Below are 15,071 nucleotides of genomic sequence, written 5' to 3'. Positions count from 1 at the left end.
GCACTCTCTGTCGAGAGAATCTGAAATTTGTACTCAGGCTGCTTTGGAAGACAGTTTGGCAGTGGCTGAAAATGATGGAGTTACCAAGGGACCCAGCAATCGTACTCCTAGAGTCTATCCCCCCAGGAGAAATGAGAGCACGTCCACACACAAACCTGTGCACGCCTGTTCTTGGCAGCACCGTTCCCAGCAGCCAGAAAGCGGAAAGCGCCCAGGTGTTCGTCAGCAGACTTGCGGAAAAGCACCTTCATACACAGCCGTGACTGGAACATTATTCAGCCTTAAAAAGGAGTGACGTTCCTGATGAACCAACAACACGGATGAACCTCGGAAACATGACGCTGAGTGAAGGAAGCCAGTCACAAGTCTGCCCTGTTGGAGCCCGGTGACGTGAGACGCCCGGAACGGGCCAGGTCACGTCGGCTGAAAGCAAGCCCGTGGCTGCCAGGGCCCAGGAGGGAGACAGGGAGTAGCTGCTGATGGGAATGACGTTTCTTCTGGGCAGATGAAGGTGTCCTAAAGTTGGCTATCAAGATGGTTGCCCAACTCTGGGATATGCTGAAAATCACTGAATTGACACTTTAAGCGGCGAATTGTCTTGTGTGTGAATCGTATCTCAATAAAACTGCAGCACGCGGGTGCCTAGGCATAGCCTGGTGTTTGAGGCAGAAAGGCTCTGACCAGTCTCTCCCCTGGTCCCCTGGGGCTCTGCTCTGGCAGCACAGCAGCCACAGGTGGGGGCTGCCCTGGCAAGACCACCACGCCCTTCTCCTGACCTCTGTTGATGTGAGGACTCTGCCCCACGTCCAGGTCAGAGGCCAGGTCAGAGGTCAGGCACCTGGCCACGCAGGCCTGTCCCACCCCAGGTGGCCATTTGTCCTGCACTTGGACAGAGGGCGAAGGCCATGAGACAGGGAGCCTGAGAACGTGGCCAGGCTTTGACCTTGAGCTTCAGAAGCTACTTGGCCCTCACACCTCGGAGAGCAGCGCCTGGCCTTAGGGACCCTGAGCTGCCCTAGTGGGAGGCGTTTCTGAAGCTGCCTCTGAGGGATGCCTCTGAGCCTGCCCTGCTGTCCTTGGTCCCCTCAGTGCCGTCCGCCCACGAACTCACAACTGAATGAGGCTGTGGAGCTGCAGTCGCCGAGACACTGTGGTCGCCCCTGACGCCGGCCGGGGTCTTCTCCTGGGACTGGGAGAGGGCACCACACACTGTGCTGGGTGAGCCTGGGCACAGGGATGGGAGCTTCAGAGCTGGCTGCAGTATGGCTTGGGACGAAAGGGAAAGGTTGGAAGTGGCAGAGCCGTGTCCTTCACATGCCTGAGAGGCGGGCGATTCCCGGGGCCGGTGCGGCCCTAGGGATGGGGATGCCAGCCCTGTGCCCTGGCACTGGATGTGACTGTGGCTGCAGGTGTGACCACCGGCCCCCGGACTTCCGCAGGGCAGATGGACAGCCTTGCGGCCAGGGAGGGCGGCTTCCACTTCCCCTCCCTGTGGCCAGCACAGGGGGCTGCAGCCTCTGAGGTTAGAGGTGGGGTTGAGCTGGACCGGGCGTGAGATGCCGAGTGATGAGTGAGGGCTGCAGTCACTGTGCAGCCCTGCTGTGCCTCCTGTGGTCACCTGCGTGGGGCCTTCATTGGGGGATGCTGTGGCGGGGGTCCTCCAGCCTCCCTCGGACATGAGGGAGATCCTGGGCCCTCTCATTTAAAATTCAGCAAGGCTGAGTCCAGGAACCAACCTTCAGAGTGGACAGAATGGGTGACCCACTGCAGTGAGCCTGGGATGGGCGGGGCTGGTGCAGGCCTCCACCCTGGCTGCCGGGGCCAAGTGTGAAATGTCCTTCTTGAACCTGCAGAACTGGGAGCACCACTTAGAGCCCAGCACGGGGAGGGCCGTATTGTCACTGCGGGGAAGGAAGGAGGTGCCCGTGATGTCTACATTATTTTTTAAATTGAGGTATAGCTCTCAGCAGTGAAACACAGGCATCTTAAATGTACCACTGCATGGATTGTGACGACACCAAACCTGTGGGCAGCCCCCAGGTCAGACACGGAATGTGCCCTGCAGCCTAGCAAGTGTCCCAGTCAGCACCGCTCCCGGGGCAGCCACTCCTGGGCCTCCGGGCACACAGCAAGGGAAGGTCAAAGGCCATGCCTGTGCTCCTGAGCTTCATCTCACTGCCTCTGGCCTCCCCTGGCTCCTGGCACAGAGGCCCCCAGCTCAGTCTCTCCAGGACCCTCTGCTCACCCCAGTGAGGGGTGACTGCACCACAGCCTCCCCTGTGAGACCGTCTGTGCCAGTAATCGGGTTAAGTGAGAGAGGCCATGATGTGCACAGTCCTAAACGGGTTATTTTAATTTAAGATGTGTAAAAAGCCGACATTCCCCAGGCAGGGTATGTTAGTTTCCAGGGTGCATAACCACGCACCTGCTGAGTCAGCTGTCAGGAGCTCCATGTTTTTCGCCACTTGTGGCTCTACCTTCAGTGCCAAGGGTTGATCGGCCGTCGCAGGCAGCCTGACATGGCACCTTGACCTTGCCGCTGCTCAGAATTCAACAGAGTGCCAACATGGGACTCTGCCTTGATGACACAAATTCGTTGTCACCAGCTCCTCCTTTTACCACTGGGTTATAAACCAAGCCACCCCTCGTGTGAGTATCACACCTGGATCCTGGTATTCATGATCCCTGCCAAAGGGATGCTTTGCTCCCTTCTCCAAAAAGATAAAATCACGGCCTATCTACGAAAGCAGCAGCTCCATAGAAATAGCAAACGGCAGCCCACCACTACCCCAGCACTGCTGAGAACCCTCCCCCGCACCAGGGCCCAGTTTCTGGAAGCTTCTAGGAACTTCTCAAAGACCCAAAGATAGCTATGAGGCAAAGAGAGGAAAAATACCATCAGAAAGACAGAAATATAATTTTTCCATATTTAAATTAAAGATTTTATTTTTCCCCAGAGAAGTAAGCTAGACTATTTAACCAACCAAGAAATATGTGTTCTTACAGCTTGGCAGCTTGCAGAAAATGTTGAGACTGCGGTCTGCTTCTGTCAAAGCTAAGCAAAAGAGTACACAGCTTTCTTTCCAGGGCCCTGGCACTGCCCACCCTGCCTCCTTCCCCAGCTCTCTGCCTCATGGCACAGAAGGGCTGCGTAGTGAATGCCTGTGCACACTAATCCCAGCCTTGGTTAGGGCGGTCTGCTGCCTTCAGCCCGAGGACACGTGCATGCAGGTGCTGTGTCCTCTGGGGCAGGTGAGTGGCCAGCACTGTAATTGCTGAGACAGGGTTAGACGTCTGTAGCAGCCCAGATGTGTCCAGAGGTGACAACTGATCTTCAAGCTCACTATTCAGGTCAGTAATGACCAATAAAGGATGAAGCGTTGAGCAGATCTGGGCAGGAGCATGTGATGGCTCCATCTGCCTCTCTGTGTTTGTCGTGGGCTTGCTTTCATTACCTGCGGACTGGGTCTCCCGGTGCCATCCTTCCCTCTCAGAGCTGGCAGTACCTCCTGTGCATTTGCTGTGCATAGCTCCCTTTATTCCCCGGCGCGAGGCACGATGACTCCGTGATCTATGACAGCAATGTGGCCGTCGGCGCGCCGAGTCAGCAGAAGCCTAGGGGCCCTGCCTCCTCGACTGTCCGGGACCGCAGGTCTGCTTTTTACTGGGAGTCTGGTCGGTGCCCGGATGTGCCGATTCCTTAGAACCCACCAAGTGCCCGTCTTCCTGGACGCTGCTGCCCACGCCCACCCCAGCTGGCTTGTTCTTAATTAGCACAGGGAGGAGCTCCCGCTGCAGGCCCCTCTCCTCCAACGCTGGAGAGTGTAAACGGATGCTTTCCCTAACAGGACCCAACAGTGACTTCGCTAACTAGGAGCCCCAAGGAGAAACCCACCTCCCCTGGCACCGCTGCGTGTGGCCTCCCTGGCTGGGAGGACAGCAGGGCAGGAGGTGGCTGCAGGAGCGGGGGCCCTGGGGCGGAGGAGCTGGTCCCAGAGCCAGCCTTTCTGCATTGGCTGCGTGGCTTTGGGGACTCACGGAGCCTCCAGACTCGGGCCCCTCCCTGTGTGTTCGCAGATAAGACACAGCAATATCCTTCACTGTCTGGTTACGAGGAATAGTAACCATTTCCCACTGCTTAGTGAGCACAAGGGGATCTGCTTACTAAGGGGGCGGGGATGGAGCTGTGCCCCTGGCCTCGGTTGGCGGATCTGCCTGGTACTGCCTCCTTCCTAACGTGGTGGCACGTCACAGCGCCATGGCTTCAGAAGCCTCTCAGTGAAGGTCCAGCACCGTCACTGGCCCATGCTCTCAGCCGGGGACAGACTCCAGAGACCGCGGGTGGGCTCCGCGTGTCCTGTGTCCACCCCTGGATGGAGATTCGCACACGAGATCCCAGCCCTGGTGCTGGGGGCTGTTCACAGAGAAGAGGTGGCTGTGATGTGGCCTTGCAGGGTCTGTAGACGCTATGCGGACGACGTGTCCCCCAGCAGGCCTGTTCTCAGTGGAGCTCAGTGACCTCCCACCCTCACCCCTGAGGGTAGGAACTGGAGCCCCTCAGAAAGCAGCTCTTATGGACTGAACTTCATCCCCCAAATCTATACGTGTAAGTGCTGCCCCCCAGTCTTAACATATTTGGAGATAGGGCCTTAAAGGAGAGAAGCTTAAGTGGGGTCCTTAGGGTCCAGGGCCCTGATTCAAGAGGATCCTGTCTTTCTAAAAAGAGGAGGTGGGGACACAGACGCACACAGGGCTGAGCCTGTGCAGACTCACGGAGATGCCATCTGCACCCCGAGGAGAAGGACCTCAGAAGTCAGCCCTGCCACACCTGTGGATCCCAGACGTCCAACCTCGTGGGCTGTAGACAGCGAATGTCCTTTGTTCAAGCTCTCCAGTCTCGGGTACTCGGTTACAGCAGCCCTGGCAATAACACGGCGGCCTTCTGGATGAACGCTTCTAGAAGCTGGTGAGGAAGGTCGCTGTGGCTTTTTTTCTTTATTCTGAGTTGTAATCTGCAATAGAAAAGGTGCCCTGCATTCTCTCTATGCTGAACTCTTTTTTGTTGTTAAGAACCCCATGGATGGGGGGAAACACTGTTCCTATCCCATGTTACGGACGGGGAAACGGACTCCCAGAGGCTCCAGCTGGGAGGCTGTGGGAGGTCGAGGCACCCGCTAGGCTCTGGAGGCGTCTGGCTGCACCGGCTGTTCTGTCCCACCCCACAGGCCCCCTCATCCTTCACCAGACACAGGTGCACGGGGCCCCTGCCGGGTTTGGGAAAAGAACTGACCCCTACGAGGATGGTCCTGGTGTGGAGAAACCTGTTTCACAGTGGAAGACATGGACAGCAGAGTCAAGCACAGTTTTAGTCAGAGCCCAGCTTAACACAGGGACATGGAGGGGACAGGGAAGGCCCCACCCAGCAAGATCCCAGCCAGAGCAGGTGGAGCAGGAAATGGGTGGAGGGGTGGTGGAGCTGGCAGCGCACTGGAGCGGGCATTGTGGGGGACCAGGTGGCATGGCGGACCAGGTGGCGTGGCAGACCAGGTGATGTGGTGGCCTGGGGGATGTGATGGACTGGAGGACATGGTGGACCAGGTGGCGTGGCGGACCAGGCGGCGTGGTGGACCGGGTGATGTGGTGGACCAGGTGGCGTGGTGGACCAGGCAGTGTGATGGACCGGGTGACGTGGTGGGCCGGGTGGTGTGGTGGAGCCAGCAGCACAGTGGAGCAGGCCTTACGGTGGACTGGGCGGCGTGGTGGATTAGAAGAGGAGAGATGGCCTGGGATGCTCAGCGGGGCCGAGTCCCCAGCCAGGAGCTCAGGTGCGGTGAAGCCCAAGGGCCTGATGGTGTGAGCAGAGCCCTCTGCTGCTTCCGCACAGCCCACACACGGGGCCCCAGCAGTGCGGAGATGTTGGAGCGGTGCTGCCTGGTCCCGCCCTCAGCCCAGCCCTGGGACATAGGCTCAGCAGCCCCTGGGTTCCAGTCAAGGTCCCCAGGGGGGTCAGGCACAGTGTCCAGGCTGTGTGAGTCTCCGGGAGCTGCTGGAACAAAATGCCACACACCCGGTGGCTTCAAACCACAGAAACCTGTTCTCATGGTTCTGAGTCCAGACGTCTGTGGTCACGGTGTCTGCTGGGCCGTGCTCCCTCGGGAGGCTGCAGCGGAGGGTCCTCCCTGCCTCTTGCAGCCGCTGTGGCCTCATGGCTCCAGTCTCTGTCGCTGTCTGCATGGGGCCTGCTGCTTTGTGTGTCTGCCCTGAGTCCAGATTTCCTTCTCCCTGTGAGGGAGTGGTGCCCACCCTAATCCGATAATGAGCCCATTCTAACTCGATCACATCTGCTAGAACCTGCTGCCGAGTAAAACCCCATGCACAGGTATGGGGTCAGGATCTTCGTGTCTGTTACTGCAGAACATAGTTCAGCCTCAACAGAGGACTGAATCCAGTACAGCACAGTCTTCACTCCTGAGCTCATGGAGGAGGGGGAGGGCTGCCAGGGGCGTCCTTATTCCGGCGTACCACGGCCAGGAGCGGACTGCAGGGGAGTTGGCCCCGCTGTGGGCGGCTGAGGCGCTGACGTCTCTGATGTCCTGTCTGCCAGCCCAGCTGTGTTGGGGGAGCTCCTCTGTCCTGAGGGAAGGAGCCTGCCTGCATTCATCTTTGCTGCCCTCCTGAGTCAGGAGCCTTGTTTATGGCAGATGGATAAATGTTTGACGGATGAGCAAATGATCTGTCTGCACATTCCTCAGCCGACGCCCCCACCTTCCCTACAGCAGCTGAGTGTTGCTCTGTGGCCTGGGACACTGTGTCTGGCTTGAGTGATCACACCAGTCTTGATGAGTTTGGGGGATTTTACTTGTTAGTTTTTCTGCGTAATTTTATTCCCAGGGCTTGGTTTGCCACCGGGGATGCTCCAAGTCGCACCTGCCAAGGCTGTTCTGCCAAGGTGGAGTCATCCCTGAACCCTGCGCCCGTGCAGCCCAGTGGCACGGGGGTGGCCTCGTTCCCAGACAGCCCGGCGGTACAGGGGGGGCCTTGTTCCCAGAACGCACATCTTCAGCCATGAGGAAGGGGCTGGTCCTGAGGACAATAGTGGCGCCATGACAGCCCTTAGTCCCTGACACTTCTTGCTGGGGTCAGGGAGACCGAGGGGAGCTCCGGGCACTGTATGTTGAGCGTTGCTCTGTAGGGGGTGGCTGACTCCGGCCCCAAGGTGGGGGCCACAGACTGTGGTTCTCTGGTGACTCCAGATGAAGGCCCCTCTGGGTAGCTTCACCTCCTAAAAAGAAGATGTTTTTGGAGTCTCATGAGACGAAGCCTGGTGTGGTGCAGCCAGCAGGGAAGGCCTGGAGGCATCAATACCTGGTAGCCTTCCCCAGACCATGACCTGTGTGGTTCGCAGGGTCAGAGCCGAGTCCCAGTCAAGTTGTAGAGCCCACACTGATTCCCTCAGCCCCATAGCCTTGGGAAAGTGGGCTTTGCAGGGCACTAGGCACAGCGTCCTCGTTAGAGAGCAGTGCTAAACCTGCATGCTCTTCCGGCGATGCGGTCCTAACTTGGGTGGTTTTGTACATTTCCGGCAACACAGTCGTAACTTGGGTGGTTTCGTACATTTCCAGGGCACATTTACCAACATCTTTTCCTCCGTGTTTCCGCAGCCTTGGGAGGCAGGGGCGGGTTCCTTTTTTTTTTTTTTTTTTGAGATGGAATGTTGGCTCTTGTCGCCCAGGCTGGAGTGCAGTGGTGCGATCTTGGCTCACTGCAGCCTCCGCCTCCTGGGTTCAAGCGATTCTCCTGCCTCCGCCTCCCAAGTAGCTGGGATTACAGGCGCCTGCCACCATGCCCAGCTAACTTTGTGTATTTTTAGTAGAGATGGGGTTTCGCCATGTTGGCAGGCTGGTCTCGAACTCCTGACCTCAGGTGATCTGCCCACCTTGGCCTCCCAAAGTGCTGGGATTACAGGCGTGAGGCACTGCGCCTGGCAGGGGTGGGTTCTGTCTTGTCCCTGGGACTATCAGCCTGTGAGGGTGTCTCAGCAGCCCTGACCACTGACCCCTGACCCCTGAACCCGAGTCTGCTACCCAGTCCTGGCTCTTTGGTGGAGCCGGCTCATTACACAGGGCATGGGTTTGTCATCAGCAGCTGGTCTGTCCAGCATCCACCCTGAGCACACACATGACACAGTCTTAAGAGGCTCGACTCTGTATTTTGACATTGCAGAACTGACCTGAGGTCCTAGAATTTGCTCCGTCTTCAGTCTCAGGTCCTAGAATTCGCTCTGTCTTCAGTCTCAACTGACGACTGTTCATCTGGGGTAGCCGCGGTGCCTCTTGTCAGACGCGCTTCTGTCCACCGGGTCCACCTGGGTGCTTGGAGGGGGCCTAGGAGGCGTCAGCACTGGCCCAAATATTTCATATACACGGTGGCTCTTCTGCCCCTGGGCCCACAGGCCGGGGCTTGGTGTCAGGCACCTCTCCTGGCAGCACCACGGGAAGGAGAGTCCAGAGAGGCATCGTTTCACTGCACACGCACTGGAGGAGGGTGGGCCGGTGAGCTGAGCTCCTGCGTGAGAGCGGGGGCTGCCACCGGTGAGGCCCGCAGGGGCATGCTGTCCCGGGGAGAGAGGTGTGTGAGCTGCACACACAGGATGCAGCCTCCAGGAGGCAGTGTGTGATGGTGCGATGGGCTGGGGTACTTATGTCCCTCACTGGGGCACATTCAGCGTCCACTCAAGGCAAGGGCGAGTGTCCCCAGGATCCGCCTGGGCTGTTTCACTTACTTGGTCACCTCTGGCCCCTGTCTTTGTGGTTTCTGGCTGGCGCTGGACCTGGCCGTTCTCAGTGATGCCTTTTTGCCCTGGGTGAAGTCACCCAAGGCACTCTGGGCTTTCAGGCTGGCCTCCACCCCGTGCCGTTCAGGAAGCACCTCAATCATCAGGCAGGCACAGACAGCCCAGTCACCCGACACTCCCATTTTCCACGTAAGAGACATTGACATCAGCTGGACATGGTGGCACGTGCCTGTGGTCCCAGCTGCTCAGGAGGCGGAGGTGGGAGGATGGCTTGAGCCGAGGAGTTCAAGGCTGCAGTGAGCTGTGATTGCACCACTGCACTCCAGCCTGGGTGACAGGGCCTCACCCTGTCTTGTTAAAGAAAAAGAGAGAGGAAAACACTCACATGGTGCTGGCTGTATTAGATCTCTTCAAGCCATAGCACTAACTCATGAAGTGGGTATGTGTTTACACATGGAGAAACTGAGGCACAGAGAGGGGACATTCAGAAAGTGGATGTTCAGATAGTCATTGCTGCTGTAGCATTCAGGCCCAGGAGGTGTGGCCACCCTGGGAAGAGGGATTCCAGCTTGACCTCCTCCCAGGTGGCAGCCTAGCCCAGCCTTGTTACAGGACAGAAGCCCGAGGGGCCTCCTAACCTGTCATCAGAGTGGAGTGGGATGGCAGCCTGGTCCCTTGGCAGGGGGCGGGCCTGCTCTCCGCACCCCTGGGGCCTAGTGCCCGCCGAGCTCCCTGTCCCACCCCAGCAGCCGTCCTCATGCAGCTCACCAGCCTGACGGGTACTGGAGCCCCATGTCCTCAGGAGGCCGGTGGCCGGCACCCCCCTTCCATTAGGCCCCTCGCCTGTACCCTATAGAATGGGCTCGATGTCCTGGAGCCCGGGAAGCAGTGGCTCACCGGCTAGGAGGGTGGAGGGCAGGGGAGTGGACACCATAAGCCAACAGGACTGGAGGCCACCATGGTGTCACCAGCCCCGCCCGGCCCTGCCCTGATGCACTTTGCTGCTCAGCCTAAGAACTAAAGGGCCCTGGGACTCGAGAAGGTTCCCTGTGAAGATGACCTCCTGTGGCTCAGGACGCCTGCTGGGGTTGCTAGAATGAATGCACTGTAGTCCGAGTTCCCGATGCTCTGCATGGTGATTTGAACAGCAGCAACCAACCACAGCCACTCCAGCCCTTCTTGTGGACCTGGCCTTGGGGCGCAGGAAGGGTTGGGGGCTTGGTTGTGACCTGGCTCTGCACCTTCAGGGAGCAGCCCCAGGAGAGAAGCCAAAGGCTTCCTGGACATGGGTGGGATGTGGTGTGTATTTCTTCCCTGAGTCCACTTGGGTTTTGCCCAAGGTAGTGTCCCTCGTCCCGGGTGTCTGTGGAGGTGGCACCACGGTCATCACGCTGTCTTGCCGCTTTCTTCTCTCCTGCTGTTTACTGGAACCTTTTGCATAGGCTCCATTCGAGACAGCGTGTTCAGGCCGGGCACCGTGGCTTACGCCTGTAATCCCAGCACTTTGGGAGGCGAGGTGAGCGGATCACCTGAGGTCAGGAGTTTGAGACCAGCCTGGCCAATATGGTGAAACCCCGTTTCTACTAAAAATATAAAAATTAGCTGGGCATGTTGGTGCATGCCTGTAGTCCCAGCTACTCAGGAGGCTGAGGCAGGAGAATCGCTTGAACCCGGGAGGCAGAGGTTGAGGTGAGCCGAGATCGCGCCACTGTACTTCAGCCTAGGTGGCAGAGCAAGACTCTGTCTAAAAACAATTAAAAGAATAGCATGTTCCTTCATACAGCAGGCTCCTCCTGACCTTAACGTCAGATGGAAACTTCTAGTGAGGAAGAGAAAGTATCATTTACCTGGATGAATGGGGCTGGGAGGTTTGGTTTTGTTGTTTGTGTCTGAACACGGGGTAAACTTCTTATGTAAGCTGAACACATGCTCCACAGGCTCAGGACCACGCCCTCTCATCACTCCTGATGGAAAGGCTTGTGTGGGCCAAGCATCAGGTGCCTGCAGGTGCAGCGGGCAGCTCGGGACCACACCATTCACGTCGGTTTGTTGGGCGTCCATAGCCCCGTGTGATGGCAAGCTCACTCTGGGGCCAGTTCTGAGCCCTCTGGGGACTGGGATCTGGAACAATGGCTACCGACTGGAGGATGCAGACCTTGGCCTTGGGCTGTGGATGACTGGGCACTCGCGGACCCAGCAGAGGGGAGCTCAGAGCCAACTTCCTTTCCAGGCCCCAGGGGTGCAGTGAGGAGGCGCACCAGCTGCGACCCAGGCCACAAGTGTCCACAGGCAGAGAGGGCTGGCTGGGCCTGGCCGCAGGATGGCCACGCTGGCAGCTCCAGGAGGCCAGGAGGGGAGGCATCTGAGGCTTCCTGTCTCAAAAGTGTGAGTGTGAGGCTGCTCTGTCCCCGGGGCAGGTCCCTTCACTCCTGAGCCTCAGGTCTCGTTGAGTGCGGGTTCTAATTCCCACGGCCCCATTGGGTAGACAAGGCTGTGACAAGGTGACGGCAAGGTCATTCCCAGAGCAGTGACTGGCACCCAGGAGCTCAGGAACCGCAGCTGGTCAGGGTGCTAGAGATGACCCCTGGCCCTGACGGAACCTGGGGTTTGGGGAGGCCCTGCAGCTGCGAGACCCTCCTCATCACCGCCTCTGGCTGAGTAAGGGATTTAGCGCAAGGCAGATGAGGCCTAACCCAGGTGGGCAGGTGCCTGGAGGTGCCCGCGCGGGAGACAGCATCAGGGTGGGCTCCGAAATTTCAGTAGGGCCAGGGTCCCATGATGAGTTTTCTGGCCACAGTCGGTTCAAGGGCAGATTCTCAGGGCTGCCTGGGGCCCAGGGAAAGGGTGTCGGGGGGCAGCTGAGCCCCAGGGCCTCTGCCTCCTGTTGAAGAGAATCCTCCGGGGGCCAGATGGGGCAGGGGAACATCGACACGGGGACCTTGTGAGGATGGAGGCAGAGATCAGGGCGAGGCATCTCCCGGGCAAGGAGCACTGAGGATTGCTGGGAGCTCCAGAAACCCCCAGGGGGCCTGGAGTGGACCCTCCCTCAGATCTTCCAGCAGGAACTGGCCCTGTCCACACCTTGAGTCTGGGCAAGAACTAACTGCTGTTTCAGATTCCCGTCCCCCAGTGTGTGGTCCTTTGATTGGGCAGCCACAGGAATGGCACAGACCTGTAGAGGCCCAGCGTGGATGGCCAGGGGAGGGTGGCTCTGTGGTGGGGATGTGACCAGGTCCCCCAGCCTGCAGCGGCCGTTCTGGGCGAGCTCTGTAGTCTGTGGCCTCAGAGGCAGAGGAAGCTGGGAGGGGTTTGAATTGGATACAGGGAATCGGGAGCCACAGATGGTTCTTGAGCTGGGGAGTGGCAAAGTGATATGGCCGCTTAGAGGAAAGAAGCCAGCAAGTAGGGATGGGAAGGGCTCTGCCTGAGGCCAACAACCCCTCCAGGTCATGCACAGACGGCGCCCCACCCTCTCGAGACACAAGGAAGGGTGGGTGATTTGGGGGCGCTGTCTGGTGGCCTGGATGTCCCCCACAGCACTGAGGATGAGCTCTTAGTTTCAGGCCCTCCAGGAGTTCGGCTGGCGGGAGCCGGGGAAGAAGAGGAGCCTGTGTTCCCTGTGGCCTTGGGCAGCGTCTGCAGGAGGCTCACCGTCTCTCTCTCTTTGCTCCTCAGGTCTCCTGACAAACACAGCCCCTGAGGGGCCCCGGGAGTGGCCTTGGCTCCCCTGGAGAGCCCACGCCTCAGCCACAGTTCTCTGCCCGCCTCGGACTTCGCCCATTCTCTGCCGCCCGCCCACTCCGTTTCCCTGTGGTCCATGAAGGACGGCCTCAGGCCTCGGCATCCTGAGCTTCGGTCTGTCCAGCCGACCTGAGGAGGCCGGACTGGACACACAGGCAGGGGGCGGCACCGGGCATCAGCAATACGCAGTCTGTGGGAGCCCGGCCGCACCCAGCCCCCGCCGACCGTGGCGTTGGCCCTGCTGTCCTCGGAGGAGGAGGAGGAGGAGGAGGAGGCTCCAGCAGCCCAGCCCGCCTGAGACACGACGCCCGCCCCAGGGGACTGTCAGGCGTAGAAGTGGCCTCCTCCCGTGCCCCAGACTGTCCGAATTGCTTTTATTTTCTTATACTTTCAGTATACTCCATAGACCAAAGAGCAAAATCTATCTGAACGTGGACGCACCCTCACTGTCAGGATCCCTGGGGTCGCTTGTGGGGACGGGAGGGCATGGTGGCAGAGACATGCTGGTGGCCCTGGCGGAGCGGAGCGGGCGGCCGTGGTGGAGGCCTCCACCCCAGGAGCACCCCGGCGCACCCTAGGAGGATGGCCTTTGGCTGCGCGGAGGCCGTGGCACACTCGCGGGAGGCAGCCGGGGCGCGACCGGCGATGGCCCCCACGCAGACGCCGAGAGCCCCCGGGAACACAGGCCGCTTGATTCCTCTGTACTTAGATCGACTTTACCGTACTAAAATCACTTTCTGTTTTAACCAGTTAAACATGCCTCTTCTACAGCTCCATTTTTGATAGTTGGATAATCCAGTATCTGCCAAGAGCATGTTGAGTCTCCCGTGACTGCTGCCTCATCGATACTCCATTTAGCTCCAGAAAGCAAAGAAAACTCGAGTAACACTTGTTTGAAAGAGATCATTAAATGTATTTTGCAAAGCCTAAAGTTATATATTTAACAGTTTTTATATGTTGTATATTTGTAGAAAATCCTATTTAACAATTAACGTGGCAGTCCCGGCCGTCCTGAGAGTCGGGCCGAGCCCCGTGTGTTTCTGAAGACTCTGGGGGTGGGACATGGCGGGGAGGTGGCGCCCCTCAGACCCTGGGGTGCCAGGCGTGGAAGGCGGGCCTCTGGGAGAAGCGTGCGGAGGACCGTGGCATCGGTGTCCCAGGGGCATCGGTCGTGCCCGGGGAGGCCGGGTTCCCTTTGCTGCGGGCCAGGTTTGGTGGCTCTTGATTCCCCCTTTGGTCTCTGTGTTGGTCAACACTGAGTGTACAATATTTTGAACATGCTTCTTCCAATGGGTTTTGTTTCCCGTTTCCTGCCCTTTTCGCCACTCACGGACCTTGAGGCCAGTTGGCGGCCCTTCTCCCCACGTCTGTGTCCCCGCGTTCTGAGAAGTCCTCCGTCTTTGTGTCAGTAGATCCAGAAAGCCGCGCTGGGCAGAGGCACAGGCGGGGCCAGCAAGGCTGAGGAATAAGGGACAGTTGTGTTTTTTCTCTCCTGGCCGTCGTACGCCAGCCTCCTTCATTTCCCTGAGTTCCCGCTGGAGTATATACTACCTACAAGTCCAATTAACATGAGTATTATGCTAGTTCTATCCTACTAAAAAAAAAACGTAAAAAGGTAACTATATAGAAGCTGTTCCAGCAACCATAGACTAAAGATACAAAAGAAAATTCATTTATTTAAGACCAGTTCCAGTATCCATGAGGACTTAATTTACCTTTCAGTCACCACAAATTTATAGGCATTAGTATCCTGGACTAAAAGAAGGGGCTGAGGTTGGGTTTGTCATCACAGAGGGGCCCACCCTTCCCGAGCTGCCCCGGCTCCGGCGGCCCGGGCCGCAGCCTCTGCCAGCCAGCGTCCTCACGGCCTCCCCCTCGCCTGTTTCTTTTGAAAGCAAGTGTAGACACCGTCGAGGGCAGAGATCGGGAGATTTAAGATGTTACAGCATTTTTTTTTTCTTGTTTTACAGTATTCAATTTTGTGTTGATTCAGCTAAATTATGAAAAATAAAGAAAAACTCCTTTGATAAGCATGGCTTTTGTTCCCTGGGCATGGTGTCCTGGGAGAGGGGCTGTGGCTGGTGTGGCTGGTGGGGATGGCAGGCGGGGGCCAGCACAGGGACCCCCAGGGTCAGAGCAGACAGTGCCTGCGGCCCTCACGGCATAGCCGGCACCGCCTGTGAGCCCCTGGGTTCTTCTGCACCCGCAAGGATGAGCTCTGAAGCCTAGCCGCAGACAAGTGAGCAGTGCCTGGCCACAGCCCTCTGGGGTGCTGTCATCCCTGCCTGAATATCGCTGCCCCACACAGACACTGTGCCCTCAGTCCCTCCATGGGTCTGACGTGCAGCTGCCTGAGTGCGGCAGGCATCAGCTCTCCTTAATTCCTGCCCTGGCCAGTGCGGAAGCCCAGGCTGTCAGTAGGGAGGCTGGCCCCAGGTTCTCGTGAGCTGGCCCCACACAGGTGCCAGACACAGAACTCCCCAAGGAGACCCAGTCTGAAGCACTCCCTTTGCAGAGATGTCCACTCAGATCCCCA

The 15,071-nt window shown here is 58.3% G+C and overlaps 1 protein-coding gene across 4 annotated transcripts in view; it reads left to right on the top strand.

Annotated features, from left to right (window-relative positions):
- TAFA5 (TAFA chemokine like family member 5) overlaps positions 1 to 14,566 on the top strand; it is a 264,344-nt gene extending 249,778 nt beyond the window's left edge. For 3 of the 4 annotated variants that reach the window (XM_033233538.1, XM_033233539.1, XM_033233540.1), the window contains one exon: positions 12,470 to 14,566. In XM_033233538.1, the coding sequence (XP_033089429.1) occupies positions 12,470 to 12,478 (9 nt within the window). In that variant the 3' untranslated portion in view covers positions 12,479 to 14,566. The remainder of the gene's footprint in view (positions 1 to 12,469) is intronic. The other variant, XM_033233542.1, reaches the window with a different exon arrangement.
- Positions 14,567 to 15,071: the final 505 nt, after the last annotated feature.

The sequence above is a fragment of the Trachypithecus francoisi genome, unplaced genomic scaffold, assembly GCF_009764315.1.
Source record: "Trachypithecus francoisi isolate TF-2019V2 unplaced genomic scaffold, Tfra_2.0 Lachesis_group14, whole genome shotgun sequence".
Classification (NCBI taxonomy): Eukaryota; Metazoa; Chordata; class Mammalia; order Primates; family Cercopithecidae; genus Trachypithecus; species Trachypithecus francoisi.
The sequence above is the reverse complement of the archived record's forward strand: the minus strand, read 5'-3'. Positions and strand labels throughout refer to the sequence as shown.